The 22,646-nt window shown below is 39.1% G+C and overlaps 2 protein-coding genes and 1 non-coding gene across 4 annotated transcripts; 1 reads left to right on the forward strand and 2 right to left on the reverse strand.

The window, feature by feature from the left end:
• The first annotated feature begins 1,576 nt into the window (after window positions 1–1,576).
• Window positions 1,577–15,625, forward strand: LOC131333683 (pyruvate kinase isozyme G, chloroplastic). Its single transcript, XM_058368345.1, has 12 exons — window positions 1,577–2,237; window positions 5,163–5,441; window positions 8,418–8,583; window positions 9,308–9,442; window positions 9,577–9,687; window positions 9,799–9,887; window positions 10,306–10,368; window positions 12,240–12,415; window positions 13,545–13,647; window positions 13,803–13,951; window positions 15,081–15,189; window positions 15,280–15,625. The coding sequence occupies exons 1-12, from the start codon at window positions 2,007–2,009 to the stop codon at window positions 15,391–15,393; spliced, it is 1,725 nt and encodes a 574-aa protein (XP_058224328.1). The 5' UTR covers window positions 1,577–2,006; the 3' UTR covers window positions 15,394–15,625.
• LOC131334913 (small nucleolar RNA snoR100) lies at window positions 6,077–6,184 on the reverse strand. The gene has a single exon (XR_009202317.1). It is a non-coding gene; the product is annotated as a small nucleolar RNA snoR100 (small nucleolar RNA).
• Window positions 15,626–16,674: 1,049 nt separating the features above from the next.
• Window positions 16,675–22,346, reverse strand: LOC131333682 (protein NRT1/ PTR FAMILY 7.3). 2 transcript variants are annotated; one of them, XM_058368342.1, is made up of 5 exons: window positions 22,196–22,346; window positions 21,804–21,918; window positions 19,110–19,327; window positions 18,238–18,800; window positions 16,675–17,911 (listed from the first exon to the last, which is right to left on the reverse strand). In XM_058368342.1, exons 1-5 carry the CDS (start codon window positions 22,223–22,225, stop codon window positions 17,038–17,040), a joined length of 1,800 nt encoding a protein of 599 aa, XP_058224325.1. In that variant the 5' UTR covers window positions 22,226–22,346; the 3' UTR covers window positions 16,675–17,037. The 2 variants fall into 2 exon arrangements, with proteins under 2 accessions (XP_058224325.1, XP_058224327.1); XM_058368344.1 differs by lacking the exons at window positions 21,804–21,918; window positions 22,196–22,346 and adding an exon at window positions 19,847–19,899.
• Window positions 22,347–22,646: the final 300 nt, after the last annotated feature.

The raw sequence follows: 22,646 nt of genomic DNA on the forward strand, positions 1-22,646 counted from the left end.
AACATTCTCCCCACAAAGTGTTGATCCGAGAATACAAAGCCCTTCTAGCCTTCACGGGATGCACTCTAAAACACATGTTTCGGAAGAGCAACCAGGCAGCAGACAGATTGGCTAACATGAGAGTGAACCAGGAAGACGAAATGGTGTAATGCTGGTTGATATCATTCCGCTCTTAGAGACAGATATGTGAGGCGTGACTTTTGAGAGATTTTAGTTGTTGTTTCTTTTCCAGTGTACCTAAAAATAAAAAAAAAAACCTATAGGCTCGAGTGTTTGAGTGAGTAGGAGTTCTAAACCGATACGTTGACATATGAATTGGCTATGTTATTTATTTAACAGTTCTTATCAGGGCCTAAAATGTTTTATTAAGGAACCCTGTAAAAATCAACTTAGTCGAAAATCAGTGAGGACTTATTAGTTCTTCACTCAATTTTTCAAAAAATTAATAGATTTTTAACAAATTTTAGGTTTGGTTTTTGGAGTAATGAGTCAATGAGTGGAGAGAGAAATTAGGGTAATAATTAGAGATAGAGGTAATGAGTGAAGAAAGATAGAGAGAGAAATGAGAGTAGTTGTTAGAGTTAGGGGTAATGAGTTGAGAGAAAAATGAGAGTAATAATTGTAAGTAAGGGTAATGAGTATTTTTTGAGTTGAATATATATATTTTAAAATTATGATCCAAACAAAATATAAACAGCTCCAATTATTTGCGTGAGACTCCGAAATGAATTCGAGACAATGCGGTATTTAAGCTCCATAACTCAAAATGGTGTACCCATAGTCAAACTCAAAATAATTGTGATCATGCAGCACGTGGGTCGAAGCTCCTATTGATTTGGAGAGAGAGAGAGAGAGAGAGAGAGAGAGAGAGAGAGAAAATATACTAAAGTTTAATGCTGTGATAAAGATTGTTGTCACAACTAGAGTTGTACACTGGCGTTCACAAATTAGGCTCCCAGGTGAGGCTCCTACATGACACAATTGTTTAGAACGGCCTAGTGCATCATAGAAAGTGTCTAACTTTTTTTGGCAGTTCATACAGAACTTTAATTTGGTTGGATATTAGAATCCCGCAAATGGATATCCAGTCCATTCACACTTCATGCTAGTAATTAACTTATGCATTACAATTTTTGATTTTGTTATTATTCAATTTTTTTTTCATATTTGTTAGTTTTACACAAAATTTTTATGTGATATGAGTTTGCTGCAATGAAAGGAATCGGAAAAGTAAAAAATTATGATTTTTACACAAATATTTTAAGAAATATTCAAGAAAAAGTCAAAAAACTGATAAGCTTTTCTGTGGATATTTTTCAAAATACATGTGTAAAAGTTACTCTATAATTTTTTACTTTTTTCGATTACTCTCGTCGAGACGAACTCATAACACATTAAAGTTTACAGTAAAATTAACAAATGCAAAAAAATTTAAATAAAGACAAAATAAAAAATTATGATGTACAAGTTAATCACTAGCGTAAACATCATCGTCCTTGAGTTTTACGAAAAAAGAAAAAGAAAAAAGGAAAAGGAAAAAAGAAAAAAGAAAGGGTGGAACTCTATCGAGAGAACTGAGAAGTGGTCCAGCCCAACTGTTTAATGGGCGGACTGTACTCTCTTGTTCTTTGAACGAAACTCGCTTCTCTCTCATCTCTCTCTCTCTCTCTCTCTCTAGAACAATAGACGGCACATACGCCGTCGCGAGTCTCTCTCTCTCTCTCTCTCTTCCCCCGCCTCCCCCGCGTTCCTCCTTGTAATCAACCACAAAACCCCTCTCCTCTCTATACTGTCTCTGTCTCTCTCAGGGCTCCCTTTTCTGGTCCCTTCTACAGTTCTGCACACTCACTTCTGCTCCAGCCACGTCCCCCTCTCCACCCCCGTTCTCTCTCTCTCTCTCTCTCTCTCTCTCTCTCTCTATATATATATATATATATATATATATATATATATATATATATATATATCAAAAAATCTTTTTTCCTGTATCCCGATTGTTTTCTCCAATGGCGACAATCAATCTACCGACGGGAATGCCCGCCTTGAAATCCGACGCCACCAGGCTCCCCGATCGATTCTCATCGTCGGCTAAGTTCCCCACCGAGTTATTCGCCGCGTCGAGAAGCCGGAACAGATGCATGCGCAACGGAATCCTGTCTGTTCGATCGATGAAGATCGCCGAGCAGAGCCAAGGAGCTGCTGACCTCTCGTCCCCCAACGGTCCTCTTGTTGCTTCTGTGAGCCTCTATCTCTCTCTCTCTTCCCTCCGTTGATTTTCCTTGTATAGTTTCAGGTCTTTGTGCTGTAGTGTGTTTCCCAGAACAGACCCCTCTGTTACTACGGGGCATTCTCCTAAACTTTTTGTCTAAATTTTTTTCCGTGTTCTTTTTACTTTTTGTTCCGTTTTTGGTCGTGATTTTTGGGGTTTTCATTTTAATACAGAATTATAAAAAGATTGGCTGATGTTAAAAGAAGTTCATATATTAGACAACACTTTAGACAAAGACAGCTGTTTGGTAGGAGTATTTTTTTTTGTCTTTAGTAGTCTTTTGGTCATAATTTTGAACTTTTTAGAATCTTCTCATCAGATTTTTAATTAATTAAAAAATATGACGCGAATCAAAAAAATTCAGAAAAGACGAACAAACACAATGAAATAGACAAAGAAGTTAAGTATAATGGAGCCTACCTAAGTACATATGTGTAAATACAAATAAAAATGGCGATAGAAGCTTTGTATTGAAGTACATGCCTTTTTGATTAATTGATAAAATAATGATCATAGACTCCCTCCGTCACATTTTGTCTGCTTGCTATGAAAAGCCCTGTCATTTTGACAAAAAAAGAAGGTTCTTTCAAGAATAACTTTTGGACCTTTTTTGCACCATTCAAAAGTAATCGTTAGATCTTTTGACGATGCAAAAAAAAAAAAAAATCGGGTGGTAATTCATTTTTTTATGTCAAAATGACACGATCTCCTGAAGATAGCAAATGATATGGGAGAGAGGGAGTATAACATAATGATTCTAAGGGACAAAGTGAGGGGATTGCTTTCTACGTGGTAGTACTTATGCTTAGCCTTTTGGATTATTCACACCGGAGGTCAGGGCACGCACGATGCATGTGTAAGTCAAATTTTGTGTATAATTTAGCAAGTCATATAGTGCACAATAGGGTAGTGCCGTAGTTGTTTCTAATGCATGTATGCAACTGTCGTGTGAGCGTACAATTTTACCTCTTAGATTTAAACTACAAACTCAAGGGAATCTATTGTAGTGAGGATATTTTAGGCATTCAAAAGTGTGAGCCAGTTTCAAGAATGAATCCACGCCAAAAGTTACTCTCCCTTTATAATATAGATAGATATACTTGTATTGTGTAGCATTAGCCATCTCCATGCAACTCTTGTGTTATTCTTCGGTAAAGCAAGGGGCGGAATGTCGCGGTAATTGGGCGAATCACACAAACTATGGGGCTCCGATCAATCTCATTTGTCTCCTTCGGATCGTGGTTGGGATGAAATTGGATCTTAGCTTCCTCCTAGCTTGCACAAGGAAGCACGACTAAAGACCACACCGGAGGAGCTCCGGTATGGCCCTCCGGTGCAAGGATAAGTACATTGCTTTTAGAGAAGAAAGCTTAGAGATAGGGTTTGAGGGTCTAGCATCATGTACCTCTCTAGGGTTGGCATAAAGGGATATTTATAGAGCCCTCCTTAGCTTGTCCTCCAAGGCTATCCATGTGCTCATCACACGTTAGCTGGCTGACGTCATTCCGACGTCAGGTTAGGGTTTGGTAACCGCCTAGGGAATGAACTGTCACTCCCACGAGCCTTTATCCTTATCCAAGCAAATAACCGCTTGGGTGACGTCACCGTTGTCATCACAGCTGTGGCGTTTGTACCCACGTGGATGAACTGGTAATAAGATCTTGCCGTCCGTTATCATCCGAACACTGTGACCAACCGTCAAAGGGCAGCAAGCTCCACTGGTTAATCCTTCCGCTTCTGGTAGGATTATGTCCGATCATTAGGTTTGCCGAGCCTAACCCTGCCGGACCCATAATGGTTCAGACCCACACGGGTCCCTAATGGTGGGTTCGATCTAAGGCTCGGCATAGACTGAAGGGGCCGTTATTCCGGCCTGCTACACAAACCTTTTTTATTCTTTGTTTCTGCATTCGTATCCCCTATATGGCTATAATTATTCACTAGGGTTCTGCGTTTTCCTGACATTGCTAATACTAAATCTCCGAGGTGTTTTATGTTCATTTGGTGTGGGATTGGTTATCCAGAGAATGTCGAATTACTCCACTAATTGTTCCATTCAAGCGCTGGAAATGCTTCCCTCACGGCGTTGTAATGCATTGGCATGTCTAATCAGGCAATCAAGTGGGCCCACATTTTAGGTCAATATTGCAAACGTGCACATCTCATGCGCATTGGTACATTTTTTTTCAAACTCTTGTATTTCCAGAAAAATGAAGCAGATCGATTAAGCTCTAAAGAATTTAGTGCCACTGGTTTCTTGGAGATATACGGTTCCTCTTCCATGTCGATACGGACTCTTGAAAACGTTAACACACAATTTTTCAGTATTGGATTGACTAGGTATGTCCAGCTATTTTTCTTGCAACAACAATGGCTTATACTTAAAAAATTATCGGAAGTATTGCATGTTGGTCTGTTGGAATGGTCACTTGATAGCATGTTTATCAGATTCTTGTGGCTTTCAAAATGTAAACTGCATCTGATTTTCGTTCTCTTTGGCAAGTAAATGATTCCTTGGCGAAGTTGGCGTGTTAAGATTTGTTAAGAATTTTATAGAGTTGGGAAGGATTACTAGATGAAACTGGGAAGGACTTTCAAGCCTTAGCCTTTACAGGGGAGAAGACTTGGTAAATTCTCCATATTTTGTTTAAGACAGACAAGGGCTTTAAGGAACCCCCTTTTCATGGTCGGACTTTGCCTTTCTGTTCTCAAGTCGCAAATTACTTCGAATACATAGGATTATCGAACATAGAGCTCCTTCACTGTTGTGACTTGTGCATAGACCGTTTCATTGAGAAGTTAAAAAAGTATCTATCCATTTATGTTCCTTTCGCATCCGAGAATTTTTCTCCTTTTTCAATAACATTTAACCCCCAGTGTTTTATCTTATCAGGACAAGCCAAATTCTCCCTTTGAGCCTCAGCCGGGTGACACTGCGGGGCAGGTAAGGACAACCTTGAATTCTGTAAGGAAAACAAAGATTGTCTGTACAATAGGCCCCTCCACAAGCTCAAGGGAGATGATATGGAAGCTAGCAGAAGCTGGAATGAATGTGGCACGTTTAAATATGTCCCATGGGGACCATGCATCACACCAGAAGACCATTGATCTGGTTAAGGAGTACAATGCTCAATTTGAAGACAAGGTAGTGGCCATCATGTTGGACACCAAGGTATGTTGGTTATAGTGAAAGGAAAATGCTATCCTCCGCCCTTAGGGTTGAGATTAATAGGTAAAAGGTGCATTGATATCCGTGAAAAGTGTATTGATATTTGTGAAAGTGTATTAATCTTTGCGAGATATGTATTGATATCCGTACTTGTTTGGAATTATTTGTGTATTATCCGGGCGGAGGTTAGTAAGACCGATAGGGAAATATCTATTTCTTTTGGCACATTTATCTTTTACAAAATGTTGTTAGAGTTCTGAAATGAAACTTGGAAAACCTTAGGTACTTGTGAAAAACCTAATGTCTCAGTAGAAATCAGGAATTCGATGGGGGGTTTTGAAAGTTATGTTATGTACTATTATTTGTTTTGAACGCAAAGAAATTTTACGTGACCTACTATGAAATATGTATATGCCTACGGGCATGTGAAATAGAACGATGCGTACACCGATATAATAGAAAATTCGTAATACAACAACATAACATAACCCATCTAGTCCCCAATCATTGGGGGTATGGGCGGGGGATGATTGGAGACAGACCTTACCTTTGGCAATATATGCACAAAGTGGCTGCTCTCAGAATACCAATAAAACAGTGCCCCCCCTAAACCTCCAAGAACCGAGGAGCTACAAGGACGTTTTGTTATAAAACCATGCCCCAAAATCAAAGCCAAATGGCATCAGAGAGGGCAGGCCTAGAGACCCAAATCAATTTATGTGCACATTACCATGGTTCCTTCATTGATAGTCCAGAGCATCGATATGCACAATTGTAGAATATATTCCTAGAAGGTAGAATATATTCCTAACTCAATTGTACATAATTCGTTCATATTCCTACCATAGCAACAGCATCAGTTGTACGACAAAGGTGTTTGATAATTGATTTAGAGCGCACTTTCAAAAACATAAGCCTGAAAAATTAACCCATAAGTTAATAGCAGATGGACCAGAAAGAAAGCACTAAAAATGAATACTATACAAGCTTGTAAATGCAATTATGTTATACCAGTTGTTTAAATAGATCTCAATTCCTCTCCCCATGCTGATGAAATGACTTAGAAATCAAATGAATTTTATACAAATACAAACAGTGTATATCTGTTATAGGACCAGTAATCAGCATCACCTCTCTAGTACAACAAAAAATATGTCATGAAGTTCACCCTCAAATTAGTGCAATGTCATCGCACAAATACATCAAGGGAGCGGCAAAATCAGCAAGACAAGGTGACGTAAGGCAACAGAAAGCCCTTGTGGATCTTTCCTGCAATCGGATCTGGTGTGCTCGGACTACACGGTTTAGATTTTATTTTTATTTTTTTTGAACAGCACATTTTAGATTTAATAGTGATAAAACATCACATGTTAAGTTTTAGGGTCAAATTTGGAGCGAGGTTTTGAAGGTCTTAAGGTTGATTATGATTGTAAATAGATTACTTTGTGGCTGGCAGGATTCTCTTGGTATAATATAAAGTTAAGATAATCAAGCGTTAGGGCTATGTGAGCTTAGGGGCTTCGTGTATGATATTGGTGTAATTGAACAGCTCGACCTCTACTTATCGTAGTACAGCTGAAGTTAGAAAGAATACCAAACAAAGAAGAAAAAGATAAAGCTTGGAACCTCTCCAACGGTGGTTTCATAGGGAAAAAAGCTTCATAAAGGAAATACATTTAGTCTTCCAATAACAAACATGGATAATGAAATGAAAAAGAATATCTAATTAAGACAATTTGCATACTAGAAAAATATTAGTTAGATTGAGTGGATTTACAACCCGATCAGGAAACCTAAACAAAGCAACCCAATCAGGAAACCAGACCCATACCGCTCGTAATTCAAAGAACTCAACGAATGCTAAGAGCAGATTTTAGGTAATGTACTTGTGGATATTGCAACAAAGCAATGCTTGTCCTCCTAAGTCAGTGTCACTAACAATAACATTTGCACCACAACCTGCAACAGTTGTAATGAACTCCTCCACTTTAGCCTCAAAGTATGGTATTGCAAAATAGATTAGGTGGCTTTCGTTGTTGTAGGCAACATTCTAGGGCTGTATAAACATATGATAAGTAAACCCATTTGGCATTGTCTCATTTGTGAGGGGTAACACTGATGAGAGGCATTATCCTTTTCGGTTTTCTTTAACGAAAGTGGCCTATTTTCCATTATTGTTGGTGTATCTGTTTCTTTTTTTTGGTTTCATTTTTTGCGAATGTCTTCCTGAAGAACCCATCTGAAGTTACAAGAAGCATCTCCAGCTTTTCCTCTTTCCCATCTGAGGTAGAAATCCTCGAAACGCCTGCTAGTTTAGCTTATCAATGGATAACTTGTACCATTGGCAAAGGAGTCCTCTTCTCTGTTTTTTTATGGCAGTCTGGTGGCGTTTGGTATCAGATGAATCCAGTCGCATCAGGTTGTAAATGGACAACTTTTTGGGATTTGATGTTCTTGCCTGTTTCATCCAAATGTTTGAATTTTAGCCACCAATAAGAAAATAATTTTTTAGTACTACCATTGTTTTATACTGGTGTCAAACGGAAATGCTGCCCTTTAGATAATGTTACACCATTATACCCTTTGAAGCTAAAAACAAAAGGCTCATACGCTCAAACATTCAAAAGGGGATAGTTTAGATTTGCTCTTTCTTGAATTATCTCAGTCAAATGTCCGTGCTATGTTCTCCTAATAGGCCCAAATGTTCGAATGTTAGCCTGACTTTTAGTAATCTATAAGGAATTTTTTTTTTCATAAAGGATAATTGTATTATATTAGTGTCCGGGAATGCTTCCCTTAGGTAACTCCACAACAACCTACAAAGCTAAAAACAAAAGGCTCATACACCTCATGCTTTCAAATGGGGATTATTCAGATTTGCTCTTTCTGGAATAATCTCAGTCAAATTATCATGCTATGCTCTCCCAATGGGCGAATACCGAAATCGCAACCTCTAAGTTTCTTATCTTCTTGCTGCAGGGTCCTGAGGTCAGAAGCGGAGATGTACCTCAACCAATCCTGCTCAAGGAGGGGCAAGAGTTCAATTTCACTATTAAAAGGGGTGTCAGCACAGATAACACTGTTAGTGTAAACTATGATGACTTTGTAAATGATGTAGCTGTTGGGGACATACTACTGGTTGATGGTAAGCATGTACAACCCTCAATAGCAGTTGAGTGATGCATGGACGAACTCATGCTTTGATTCTTATCCTTTCTTGAAGTATGGTCTCGGATATATGCTTCCATCCTGTTGTTTGTCATTTCATACCCACATGTACAAGCTATTTCAATTGATCATATTTTGAAACGATGTCTAAGCCTTGGATATTCTAGAAGTTCCATTAACAGTTGACTTCAATACGTGGATTCAAATTTCTTAGGTTTTTGGTAAATGTTACGAGTTGTATTCACCAGACTACTATTTTTTTTTACATCTTAGATAAGTAGATAATATAATTTTAGAGGACAATTTACGAACTTAGCTGGCCAGTGCCACAAGCAATTAGAACAAGCTGTGGTTCAGTAAAGTTGAATTGAGTAGCTTCATTGATATTTGGAGGACTGAATTGTGTTTTTCATGTCTCTCTTTGTACAATAGCATAAATTTTTTCGCATGGGAAATTCTATTCCCTACCGAGTGTGGTCAATTTAAGCAACTGATGAATTATCTTGTTTTCATGGTTTCTTTCCCCTTGGCTACTTTTTATCATCATGGTGTTTATTTTTTCTTCTATTGGTTCTCAAGCATCTTGAATCACGTTGATAACTTGATATTAAGGAAGTTTTTCTGGGAACCAGAAGCTCCAAAGTGACATGCTCAACTTGCTTCCTTGGAAGTTGAAGTTAACGAGTCTTCATCTGTGCTAGGTGGGATGATGTCATTTTCTGTGAAATCAAAAACAAATGATACGGTTAAATGTGAAGTTATTGATGGCGGTGAACTAAAATCCAGGCGACATTTAAATGTGCGTGGCAAAAGTGCTACTCTGCCTTCAATAACAGGTTTATTTGATATTTATGTTGTTCCACTGTTCATATGAAGCCTTGCGCTTCAGTTTTCTTCTTTCATCTTTCCAAGATTTTAGTATGTAACAATTTGCCTCCTGCTGATGCCATTATCTGTTGATTCTGTTCAGACAAGGACTGGGAAGATATAAAGTTTGGGGTGGATAACGAAGTTGATTTCTATGCTGTTTCTTTTGTGAAGGATGCCCAAGTGGTTCATGAGTTGAAAGATTATCTCAGAAGTAAAGTTTTTGGCCCGTCTTCACACATGTATTCTGACGCAGTCTAAGAGATTCTTTTTGGTTTGTTCTATTTAGTTTTCTTTACTCTGAACTTTAACATTTTTTGTGCAGGGAGCAATGCAGATATTCATGTGATTGTAAAAATAGAAAGTGCAGACTCTATACCAAATCTTCATTCCATAATTTCAGCTTCTGATGGGGTTAGTTCTGGTATCCATGACTCATTGCATATCAACAGTTCTTAAGCTTTCCCTTAGGTGCTTTTGTTCTATTTTTTTCGTTTTCTGGTGGTATGAACTTTTCAGACAGTTGTCGTTGTCGTTGATTTTTGGTTTCTTTAAATGGAAAAGTAAGTACATGAGAATTTTTTATGTTGTGCAATACTATATTCTTTGAATGTTCTTAGTTTACGTTGAAATAGTCTTACATCCATGGTGGTGTTTCTTGTGCCTCTTATGAGTCTTATCTATTGCTAGCACGCATTTTCAGTTCTTGTTCATAGTAGAGGGCGAACATTATATTTTGTAGCTTCATTGGTTTCATACTTTCTTAGGTGTATTATGAGAATATAAATAGGCATAACGCTCAGCATTAAGTTTGTTATTGTAATGTTGACAGGCAATGGTTGCTCGTGGAGATTTAGGAGCTGAACTTCCAATTGAGGAGGTCCCTTTATTGCAGGTAATTGTGATGGTAACAAGTTTGTTGTCATCTCTCTCTCTCACACACACGCCCGGTGTGCACACTCACAAAAACATACACTTGCCCATTCACTCACAGGATTTGCACAAAGCACCTAAATTGTCTTAAGCATCAAACATGGGGTATTTTCTTAATCAATTTCGAGGAAGATAGGCTTTTGGAAAGACTAGAATGGGTTGGCCTGTTGAATTGCTCATTCATTTTTTGGTTTCCGTTCTGGCTTTCTCTGGGACTTAATCCAATTTTTCTTCTTCTTTTCCTTGCATCTTACTATCATTGCTTTTATTGTTTCCTCCCATTAGACTGAGCATGGCGTGTGTGGCGCTTACAAGTCTCGTTAGCTAGGCCCAGGGCTGGCCCTAGAGCAAGGCCCAAGAGGCCGCCTAGGGCCTCCAAATTTTGTGCCAAAAATAGGGCCCCCTTAGTGTGTGTGTGTGTGTATATATATATATTATTTGTTCATACTATAAGAAAAATGTCTTTGTTAGCTCAGCGGTAAGTTGAATTCAATCCGCATGAAGTGTCCGAGTTCAAATCTCCTGCGCAACTCTTTCTTTGAAGTGTTTTTTCCCCAAAAATAGAGCAATTGTAATTGCCAAGTTTCAAACCCCAAGTCAATAGAATTCCAGTGAAACACTTTGGCCGTAGGTGACAAAGCAATTAACATGGCTTATAATGACTAAAGTAGTTAGATAAAGAAACATTTTTATCATTGTTGTTTAATTCTAAAAAAATGTAAGGCCCCATCCCACAATTTAGCCTTGGGTCTCCAAATCCCTTGGGCCGGCCCTGGCTAGGCCGCCGAGTTGTGTTTGCAATGCAAGCAAACAAGCTCAAGTATGTATGTAGGCCACAACGTTAAATGGAACAATGATCAAAGTAAGCAACAAGCTTAAAATGAGCAACACAAGTTTGCACAACACTTGGACGGAATAAGCAACATTCATAGTAATGACTTGAACAAAGAGTACAAGTTGAAAGTTGAACTCACCTCAAGGTCCCCCTTGTGGGCAACCAACTCATCTGCGCATATGCAGATATATTTGTTTACATGGCCACATTTCTCACACCGCAACCTAATCAAAATAGGAAGATCATGACGTCCTCCGGCTCCACTAATCGGAGTTCTTCGAGATTTGCTTGGAGTTTGAGAAGATTTGAGACCTTCATCTTATCGGAGAGGCCATTATACCCTAACGACGATGAAGGTGTCGTATCTTCTCAAACTCCGAGCGAATCTCGAAGAACTCCAATCGGCGGAACCAGAGGACGTCAGCGATTTTCCCATTTTGATTAGACTGCGGTGTGAGAAATGCAGATGAGTTGGTTGCTTACAAGGATGTTGAGGAGAGTTCAATGCCCAACTTGTACTCTTTGCTCAAAGTCATTAATATAAACGTTGATCATTCTGTTCAAGTGTTGTGCAAACTTGTGTTGCTCATTTTAAGCTTGTTGCTTACTGTGATTGTTGCTTCAGTTAATGGCCTACACTTGAGCTTGTTTGCTTGCATTACAAACACACTTTGAGGGAACTTGGCGGGCTAGCTAACGAGACTTGTCTAGCGCCACACAAGTCATGCCCAGTCTGCAAGGCCACCGTGAGCCAGTTGAGTGGGCGTATTCTGCATGGGAAGAGGGTTCAGTACTGTTAAGTTTTAACTCATTTTTAAGCTTTTGTACTCTTGCGGACATGGTAGGTAGTCTATGTTGGGCCTATATCAAGAAGTGCATAGGCCATAGCATATTAGGTAAAATGCTGTCAGTTGTCATCCAAGTTCATCATCTTTTTGCCTTCTCCTGCCCAAGAATCTGGTGACATTAACATAACTGCCATGTTCTCTTGCAAACAGGAAGACATCATTAGAAGGTGTCACAGCATGCAGAAACCAGTTATTGTAGCAACAAATATGCTGGAAAGCATGATTGATCATCCAACACCAACAAGGGCAGAAGTTTCTGACATTGCAATTGCAGTACGAGAAGGTGCTGATGCAGTTATGCTTTCAGGAGAAACTGCCCACGGAAAGTAAGTTACCTTGGGTCATGCTTCATACTTCTTGCATGCATTTTAATTGCGATTTACATATCGTAGCAGTTAATACTTTTCTTTGCTAAAGCTATTGGTCATCCAATAAAACTCTGTGTTTTCATATTTCTCAATAGAAAATGATACATGGTCCGAAATAGGCTGGCCGACTAAATTTTGACGCACATAGATGACAAAGATACCCTCAGGTCTTTCTCTCATTTTATGACTCCCTGTTTCTGCAACTCAAAAATTAATACATCTTCGCTCATATCTTTCTTCTTAAGCCGCTATCATCATCATCGCCATCTCTCTCTCTCTCTCTCTCTCTCTCTCTCACACACACACACACACACACACACACCCCAACCAGATCCATCAAAGCGCTATAAGAAAATTTTGTTGGACCAAAAAGATGAATCTGGATGTCCCCCCTTGTATTCCATGGGCATCGGCATCAATTAATTAATTTCTTGTTTTGTTATCCTTCTTTGTGAAATTAAATTTTAAAAAAGAAGAATGACTTAAAGAAGCCATAAACTTGTAAAAAGTGAGCAATACAAATAGAGAAGAAGTAAATAATCATGTTCTAATTACTCTTTTGACAGATTACATGGTATCTTGTCATTATGATACAATTGTTGATGAATTGAGCGGGTGAATATGTTGGATACAGAGTAACAGAAGAAATAGAAGGAAGAGGACAGTTTTACACAATGTTATATGTATACCTCATGGACGAAAAGGGAAAATAGGGGATTCTGTGGGAACTGTGCAAGTATAAAATGGTTTCATCAGATTTGATTGAAAGGCCATTTTTGTCTTTTCGTCTGGGGAGATGTCCATTTCCTGCTGGCTGTACTTGCTTGGAATATATTGGACAGGTGTTGGGTTGCAATATTTTCTTCTTTTTAAAACTCATTCATATATCCTTTAATCTTTCATCTATTGCATTGGTACAGGAGATTATGTTTTTATTCAGTCTGATTAAATTTAAAATTTATGTTGTGTCAAAAAGGTTTTTTTTCTTTTTTAAATAAGAAATTCCCTTGTGATTGACTCCACTACGAGTTTTGTTACTTGGGATTTAATCATTTCATTTACGTGTTATGTCATGACATTATTCAAGGTACCCACTGAAAGCGGTCAAAGTAATGCATACGGTGGCGTTGCGGACTGAGACAAGTCTGCCAATTGGTACTAATCCTCCAGGTCAATCTATGGCATATAAGGTGTGTACACATAGGATTTCTGAATTTGTCACGTAAGCAGTTAATTTTTGTGGGCTCAATGAGTGCTTTCATCATTTTTTCTTCACTGCTGTTTGTTGTTTTTACGCTAGTTTTCTGCCGTAATATTAATGGATTTGTTCCCCTTTTCATTACAGAGTCATATGAGTGGAATTTTTGCTTTTCATGCCACCACAATGGCAAACACCCTTGCAACTCCCATCATAGTCTTCACGAGAACGGGTTCCATGGCTATACTCCTCAGCCATTATCGGCCTTCCTCGACAATCTTTGCCTTCACGAATGTGTGAGTTCAACAAGAAACCTGAATGTGAATGAGATGCTCTTTCAAAATTAGTTGATTTTGATATCTAGTAGTAACTTGGATTATGTCATTTTATTTGGTAAGTGATGTAAACATTGTGACTTGCCTGGTTGTGTCAGAACCTTAGTCACATAATCCTTCAAAATGGCTTGCACTCACGTTCTCAATCCTCGTGCTCACAAATTCTAGTTGTTTGGGAGGTTTTTCAAAGACGCTTTCATACCCAAGCTCGCGCTCCCGCCCCCTCCCCCGCGTTATGTGACTTGGGTCAGAACAGTTGACATGCTGACCCACCAGGGCAATGATTATCAGATATGCATAGACCATTGGTTTTACTTGATTGGCTCATCTGACATCTTATGCATGCTGTGTCTGCGAAATGTCCGACAAAAACTTGTTTAATTTGTTTGATATCTAATATTAGAACTCACGTTTGGTGATAATTACACCAATTGTATGGTGCATGTTCTTTATGACTGGGTATGTCAGATAATAGCGTTTAACCTCATTCGGAGGCTTTTTTTTTTGTATCAAAAAGCAGAAGGGGTAGAGGCTTGAGTAGACGGCCCCAGTTCTCATGCCTCTGCTGTTGAACCTTACGATTAAGTTTTTGCAAAAGTAGACGCTAATAATATGAGTTACCACTCCAATTCTATGTAGGGATGTGTGATGCTCTGGGAGTTCTTGTTGTTTGGTAGGTTGCTTTTGTCTTTCCCTTGCCCGACTTCTAGTATCTTGAAATTATGCCCAACAGAAGGTCTTAATGTTGGGCTTGCAATTGAGGTGCAGCAATGGCGTTATCATTATATAGAAACATGACTCTCGGAGTAGAATTGTTGACCACATATTTGGTCCACTTGCAATCTCTTGTTATTTACTTACCGCCGGTTTCAACTAGGAATATTCTTCAACCTTTTGTTGCTTAAATGTTAGTTTTAGTTTTTCCAGTTTTTTTCACCTTCCAGTATCTCATATGGTTACGTGTTTAATTTTCATCTCTTGTTACTTTTATAGTTTAGGACATAATGCTCTACATTGGTGCTGTGTGGCTATGCTGCCTATGCATCCACTCTTGTTTTAAGTTGTGGTGCTGTGTGGCTATGCATTGCAGAGAAAGGATTAAGCAGAGGCTGGCTCTTTATCGTGGTGTGATGCCCATATACATGCAGTTTTCAGACGATGCGGAGGAGACCTTTTCTCGAGCTCTAAAACTTCTACGGGTTAGTGATTCTCTCCACTAATTCTCTCCTGCCTTTTAGGTCGTTACTGTTATCAATCAATGGTAAAATGATGAATTTTTCGTTGTTTAGAGTAAAAGTCTGCTGAAGGAGGATGAGTATGTCACTCTCGTCCAGAGTGGGGCCCAACCTATCTGGCGCCGGGAATCTACTCATCATATTCAAGTCCGTAAGGTTCCAAGCTGATTGGCCTACCTGTGTTTAGAGAATGTGTTATACAGTCCCATTCAATTTATAGCAAAATTATAGGATGTAGTCGTATTTTGATAAATTAAGTAAAAGGGTATGTTAAAATTATCGGTTATAGTAGCTCGGGTGTGCCGTAAAATTTGCAACCAACTGTTTGCGTATGTTTGACGCCTGAAGTACTTAATCTCTTCCTGTCAATGCCATCGCTTTTGTCTTGGTATTGTCCCAATTTTCGGCTTCTTGCAGCTACTTGCGTAGTTTTTTGAACTTTAATGAGGTTTGGCGTTACATATCTGATTACTGCTACTTTGGTTACTCTAGCATTTTTGCCAATGTTTTAGAAAACTACAGATGCATTGATTTGTTGGATGATTTAGTGACAGTTTGCTCGGGGATGTACTGTTGTTTATCTCTCCCTGTTTGCATTGGCCATTAGAATGTCTTGCATTATTTGCTTGTATTCTACACGAAATTCTTCAATCTTGTTATATTGGCGACAATACAAGCATCAGTTTGTAGGCTTGAAAACAAACCTTCCTACTTGACGTTGACTCTGGCTAATTGAAATCTTATCCGAGATTGACTTGCTCTTTAAATAAGCCAGGTTTCAACATGCTAAACTAATGTTCTGAGCTCGGTTTGGACTTAAGCCAGGGTTGTACAGAATACCAAGTTACTCGAGCTTGACTTGTGATCAGTTCGATTGAGTTTGTTTGAGATCATTCAAAAGATGAACAAGTCAAGTTGTTTTGAGGTTTGTTTTTGCGTTCATTTGTTGCCCTAAGTTTTCGATCCAAGTTTGAAAAACCCATATCAGTTAGTCTACAGCCTGAATTCAAGGAAAATCAAATGCTTTTTTTCTTTTCTTTTTCGGTCAAACGGAAATTCAATCAAATGCTGTCTGACAAGAGGAGGAAACTTCTCAAAATTCTGCACCTATCCCATTGAGCGTTCAGCCACTTTTCAGGTTTTGCTTCATTTGTAGAGGTGTCTCATGCTTAAGGCTTATGAAATTCTCTGTTGTACTTGGAAGTTGCTAAAATTTGACTCTGTAACTGTAAGCTAGCAACAATGGTGTCATCTGAGTTGAAATTCTCGTCGCTTGTATATTGGTATGCGACTCTCTACTCCCGTACCAAAACCCCTTTATAAGAAATAGATGTGCGATATAGAAACATGTGTGTGTCCGTGTCTGTGGATGCGCACATATGTAGGCTTTGCCAATGAGGGAGCACCACTTCTTTGAATGTACGTGCTGCGTTTTTAACTTCAAATACAAACACAAACAGGAAAGTACTCCATTAAGGGTGCAAATATCTTGTTAAAAAACTCAAGAACAAATCAGAGACCCAATTTAGTCAAACCATTTGGAACCCCTTCCTGGCAAAACATTGTTAATTCCAGCGCCAACAAGTCCAAATGAGGAGGGAAGATCCAAAAGAACCCTACATCAAATGCAACCAACCTCTGCTAACATCCTTCTAACAGACTAAAATGGCAGGTAAGAGAGTGCAATGAAATTGGTTTCTCTTTCCTTCTTTCAAATGTAATCTTCCCCAAGCTGTCTGTAATCAATTCTTGTTTCCTCTTATTCATATATTCTGGCACATAATCCTTCAACAGAAGCTGCATTTCTTCATTCTATACAACAGAAAACTTGTCTTCGTCGGAAATCCCCACGATTTTGCCCTCAAGTTTGATGTTCTTGTACCACTTGGCGCACACGATGTATAAGATCAGATCTACACTCGTGAGAGCCGCTAGGAGGAAGTAGAACCGGTCGAGATGACCCCTGTTCAGGTTTCCAGGGATCCACCCGGGCATGTGATCTTCGGTTGAAATCTTCACAACCATGGTCACAAGCAAGGTACTTCCATAGTTCCCGAGGGAAATCGACGTCATGCAAAGTGCGCTCCCAAAGCTCTTCAGCCCATCCGGTGCTTGCGCGTTGAAGAACTCTAGTTGCCCGACGTACATGAAAACTTCTGATGCCCCGATGAAAGCGTACTGAGGGACTTGCCAGAAAATGCTCAGCGAGCTCGATCCATCACAGTGAATGCAGTCTTTCCGCGCGTACTTTAGCCTATAACACTCCACGATCCCAGCTGAGACCATGGCCATTATAGCGATGACGAGACCGATTCCCATCCTTTGGAGCTCGGTCAGCCCTTTCGCTTCCTTTTTGTTGAATCGGCTCACGAGGGGATCAAGTACGCGGCGGTAGATGAAAATGAAGAGAGCTACACTTAGGATGTCGAAGCTAGACATGCTAGCCGGTGGGATTTGGAAGTTTGAAACCGTGCAGTTCATCGCCGCACCTTGCTCAACAAAGAGGGAAGCCATTTGGTTGAACACCACTGAGTACAGTATGGTGCATAGCCAAATGGGAAGCAATCTCAGTATGCACTTCACTTCTTCAACTTGCGAAATGGAGCAGAGGCGCCACGGGTTGTGGCAACCCTGCTTTCGGTTGTTTAAATCCCTTGATGTAATGTATGCTGCTCTATCCAAGAATCTGCACCAAACAGAAATACGCAATTTCTTAGTATATTATGGGATGTTGTCGTGATCTTGACAAAATCCAAACCGCAAAACACTAAATCATGTTTGATTCGCGAATAGGACTATGCGAAATAGTAACATTGAAAGAAGTTTAACATTTTGGTCATTTAGCTACAAATTTATACACAAGTTGTCCTGCGACCATCCCGGGACAAAATGACCCAGGCCTAGGCCAAATGTGTGTAACAATACCCGATATTAGTTAGTCTGATCTCCCCCTTGTCCAAATCGAACAAATTAGGTTTCATATGTAAATGAACTGGGGGTTTTTGAACTTACTTGAATCCATCAGTGTGAAGTATCTTTCTGGCACCACCCACAGAACTCTCCTTTTCATTTGCTTCATATAAGTTCTCTTCACCTGGTGCAATCTCAACCCTCCATTTCTTTGCTGCAGCCCCTATCACTTGGCAAAACCTTGCCAGAGGGTTCCCAGTGGGCTTAAAATGCCGATACCTTGGGGTGCCCCAAAGAAACAAGATTAGCCCTGCAAAAGCCGATGCGGTCGAAGCCCAAAAGCCTAGAGCCCACATGCCTTCATCCTCAAAATATCCTAATATGGTATTTGAGAACAGTTCACCAATGTTCAAAGCCAAGTAAAAATGGCTGAAAAATGACACTTTTGAGTGCCCCTCCTTCGGATCCTCTTCGTCAAATTGATCAGCCCCAAATGTAGCGATATTCGGTTGGTAACCTCCATTCCCGAGAGCAACCATGTAGATGGAAAGATAGAATAACCCAATCTCCCAGCTGGAATGGGAACCACATTTAGTCATTCGATCCCCACAACCTCGCGGATTGAGCAAGAAAAGGCTCGATGCGAGTGATAGCGCTATCAAACCCTGCAATCAAGTCCATACTGCCACAATTAAGAACGAGACGAATAAAGTCCCTGGCTTGGCAACAGTTCGGCATTAACTTTTAACCTTTTATCCTTCTTCAAGAATCTAGTGTCCTTTGTGATTCTTCTTAATTCGTTTACCGGTTTTGATACAAGTAGAATACCATAACATCAAGAGAACAAATGAAGTGCTCAGTTTGGCACTAGTTTTTCTTTTCGAGAATCTTTTCGAGAATCTTTTTGTCTTTGGTGTTTTTTTTTTTTCAAATTTTTATTGCGTTATGATTACAGTGGGATCGTGAGTACTTACGATGACAAAGATGACTTGAAAGATGGCACAAGTTTTGTATCTTCCCCAATAGGAATCGCTAAGGAATGCCCCGACGAGCGAGAAGATGTAGACGGTGCCGGTCCAATTGCTAACATTATTGGCAGCTTCAGCATTCTCTTGCTGAAGCACCCTTGTCAAGAAGAGTACCAAGTTCACTCCAACACCAAAGAATGCTAGGGTAGCCAAACCTTGATTCACTGGAATATTGAGTCATAAATCAAAAAAAAAAACTCAAGTAAGAACTAAGAACACAGACTAGCTTGATTCCTCAATAATTCAAGACCAAGTATGTATGTATACGAACTTACATGCTTGTTATATATGGAGCATGTCAAAAAACATTTCATATATGTAATGAATTATACTCCCTCCGTTTCAAAAAAAAAATACTACTCACTATGCAAAGCGGAAAACGAAGACTTAAAAAAAATGCATTCAGTTTGAAAAATCAAAGAATATATATGCATATTTAGATAGGCTATTTCACATGTCCGTCAGAGAGTATCGCTCTTGTACCGCATAGCCATGTGCAGAAAATCTCACCATGCCTACGTTGCTACGGAAGCTAAGATTTCATTGCATCTTACGAGCATTGAAGGGTATGATTAGTTTTACTATGTGACAAGGACGGAACTATGAGTATAGAAGGGTGGGCTATATAGCACAGGTAAGCTGTGAAAAAAAGGAAAAAACATATATGTAAAATTTAGCCTAACCCATTCCACCCAACAACGCATTTTAGCCCAGGGCAGATTATATTCTTGGTTCCGCCATTGCTATGCAAATCTTAAAGACTTGAACCTAAGCATTGAGTTTTATTGAGTTTTTAGGTACAAAATAGAAGACTTGAATCTAAGCATTGAGTTTTTAGGTACAAAACAGAAGTTGGTGGGAGGAAAAATACAAAAAAACCTAACTCCTTTTTTGGCGATCCCATAAATTGATGGCGAAGCTAAAAACAGCAAAAACAAAAACACAGAACGACTCCAATTGAATTCCTAGTGCAAAATTAGAAGAGTTTTGGATCAACTAAAATATTTGCCAGACTCGTACTGAAAACAGTCTCACCGAAATCTTAGGTTGAGGAAGATAACACGTGGCACGAACCCACCTCATGCCAACTTTATCCAGATTATGTGTCAGGTCGCGATGCGCAATATGTGGCGCTAGAGTGTTCTGAAGCACTACGTGACTGTGCTCCGAGAGGAGTACTGGATAATTGACCTTTACGTCGTGTGGTGAGAGTTTGGAACAGCCAAAGCCCAAAATACAAAACGAACACTGTGTTCGATTTGAGCCTCTAAACCCAGCTCGTCTATATGTGCATGGTCTCTTATAAATTTTCTCTCTAATTATACTCCAATTTCTCTATCTATCTCTCCCTTCTCTCCGCTAAGAATAATAAACCAGCTGCTTAACAAGACCCAAGTCCCATGATGTTCTATGATACAATATTACCCTCCACTTTTGTTCTTAAATCATTCTCCTACAGTCTCGCTCTTTTATTGAGTTAAATAAAATAAAATTTCTTCCCTCATGATCAGGGGAAAAAAAAATTTGTTTGAAAAACATATTTTCTCACTCACTTTCGCTTTCACTCGTGTTCATACACATGTATCATGTGACTAAGAAGGCTAACCATGTACTCTATTGTTTAAGTTCAGTTACAAATTTAGCGAACTTCAAATTAAAGTATGCTTGGATTTGTCTTATTTATCTCAAAAGACAATTTCAAACAATTTTTCACGAGCCAATTATGAGTAATTTTGAATTTTTAAGTGTAATAAGCCGAATGAACCAAATAATATATAATAGCTTGTTCATATGCAAGATTTTTATTTACTTTTGAAAGCTTAATAAAGTACTTCATATTCAAAATCTATTACCAGTATTGAAGTACTCCATAATAGCTAAACTATAAACTAGTCTCAAACGAGCTCTTCCTGCTGTCCTCCACTCTCTCTCTCTCTCTCTCTCTCTCTCTCTCTCTCTCTCTCTCTCTCTCTACCCCACTGTCGTTTAGCAAAGTCCTTTTAGGTTCCCCTTCGCATGCAAAGGAAGGCTTCAACACGTAATGGTTTTATGACACAGACAAATGTTTTATGACAAAAAAAAAACAAAAAAAAAACGTTACACTTCCAAATTTCTCTCTCCTCCTCTGTTTTTCTTTTTCCTTTCTTTTGAAAAAAAAATTCTGAGAAGAAATAAAGATCTGCTTATGATATGGAGTTAAGCACATATGCATACGTATATATCACTACATGTGCATCCACTTATATATTCCTCACTGCGTTAAGGTCAAGTCCATAGTAACCAAAGTTGCTTTAATACTGTAGTGAATTAAATAAAATAAAAAAAAAACAGATACACAGATATACGACCTTGGCGTTTGGCCCGATGGTTACGTAACGTTTTGGAGCGTGAGGATTATGGTTTGAATCATATGAATATAAGTTCGTCTATGGTAGTAATTTGATACAGACATCCTATCGTCCAAGGAAAAAAAAAAAAGGTTGATACAAAACTATTTATGTGGAATATACGGATAGATATACAAGTCATTATATCCATTTTTAGTTTATTCAAGATAAGTAGAGTGAGAGATCAAAATTTAGTTTTATTTTTCTCCACACACACATGAAGAAAGGGATGATATGGGGTGGGGTGGCTTACAGAGGATGATAATTCCGGCGGCCCACTGTCCACTTCTTCCTCGGATTGCTGGTCGGCCTCTCATATCAACTGTTCCATCGAAAGTACACTCTCCTTCTTCTCCTTTACAACTTCCCTAAAAAATCCAACAAACGTTTTTCACAAATTATTTCTCAACTGAAAAAAAAATACACTAACCTGAGCAAAATTAGTTACAAATATTTTTCAACTGGTTTTTCATGTCCACTCAACAAGATTATGGTGTGTACTGTGCAAAATGCATGTCTTTCTGTTTCAGTGCAATATATATTCATGTGCACTAAAACTGAAAGACATAGCATGAGAGAGAGAGAGAGAGAGAGAGAGAGAGAGAGAGATGGGTATGTAACTATGTATATTTCTTGATGACTAACCTCCTTGTGCATGATCTCTAAGCAATCCATTAATGGAGATTATGGGAGTTTGAAGATTTTGACAAGGGGAGATCGAAGAAGAAGTTGGTGTACTGGGGGTGATGGACAAGAGAACAGAAGGCAGAAGACTTGAATTTGGTACACTACAATACAAGAGAGTGATGAGGAGAATATATAGAAGTTGGGAGGGGTGATATGGATGGTGGGGATTTCAGAAGAAATTTGATATGGGTAGGCCCCACAATGGCCAAATCGCCATTTATGAAAAGCACTTGTGAAGATGCAAATTGTTGGGATTTTTTAGAAAAGTGATGGGCGGTTATTTTTGGCAATAATGATATAGGTACCGACGACCGGGAGGAAAATCGTACCGACCGGCCGCGTCGGGCCGTCTCTGGCCACCGAAAGGCCGATCCGAGCCATTCAATAATTCTAAAATAAAAAACCGAGG

This window comes from Rhododendron vialii, chromosome 7a (assembly GCF_030253575.1).
Source record: "Rhododendron vialii isolate Sample 1 chromosome 7a, ASM3025357v1".
NCBI lineage: Eukaryota > Viridiplantae > Streptophyta > Magnoliopsida > Ericales > Ericaceae > Rhododendron > Rhododendron vialii.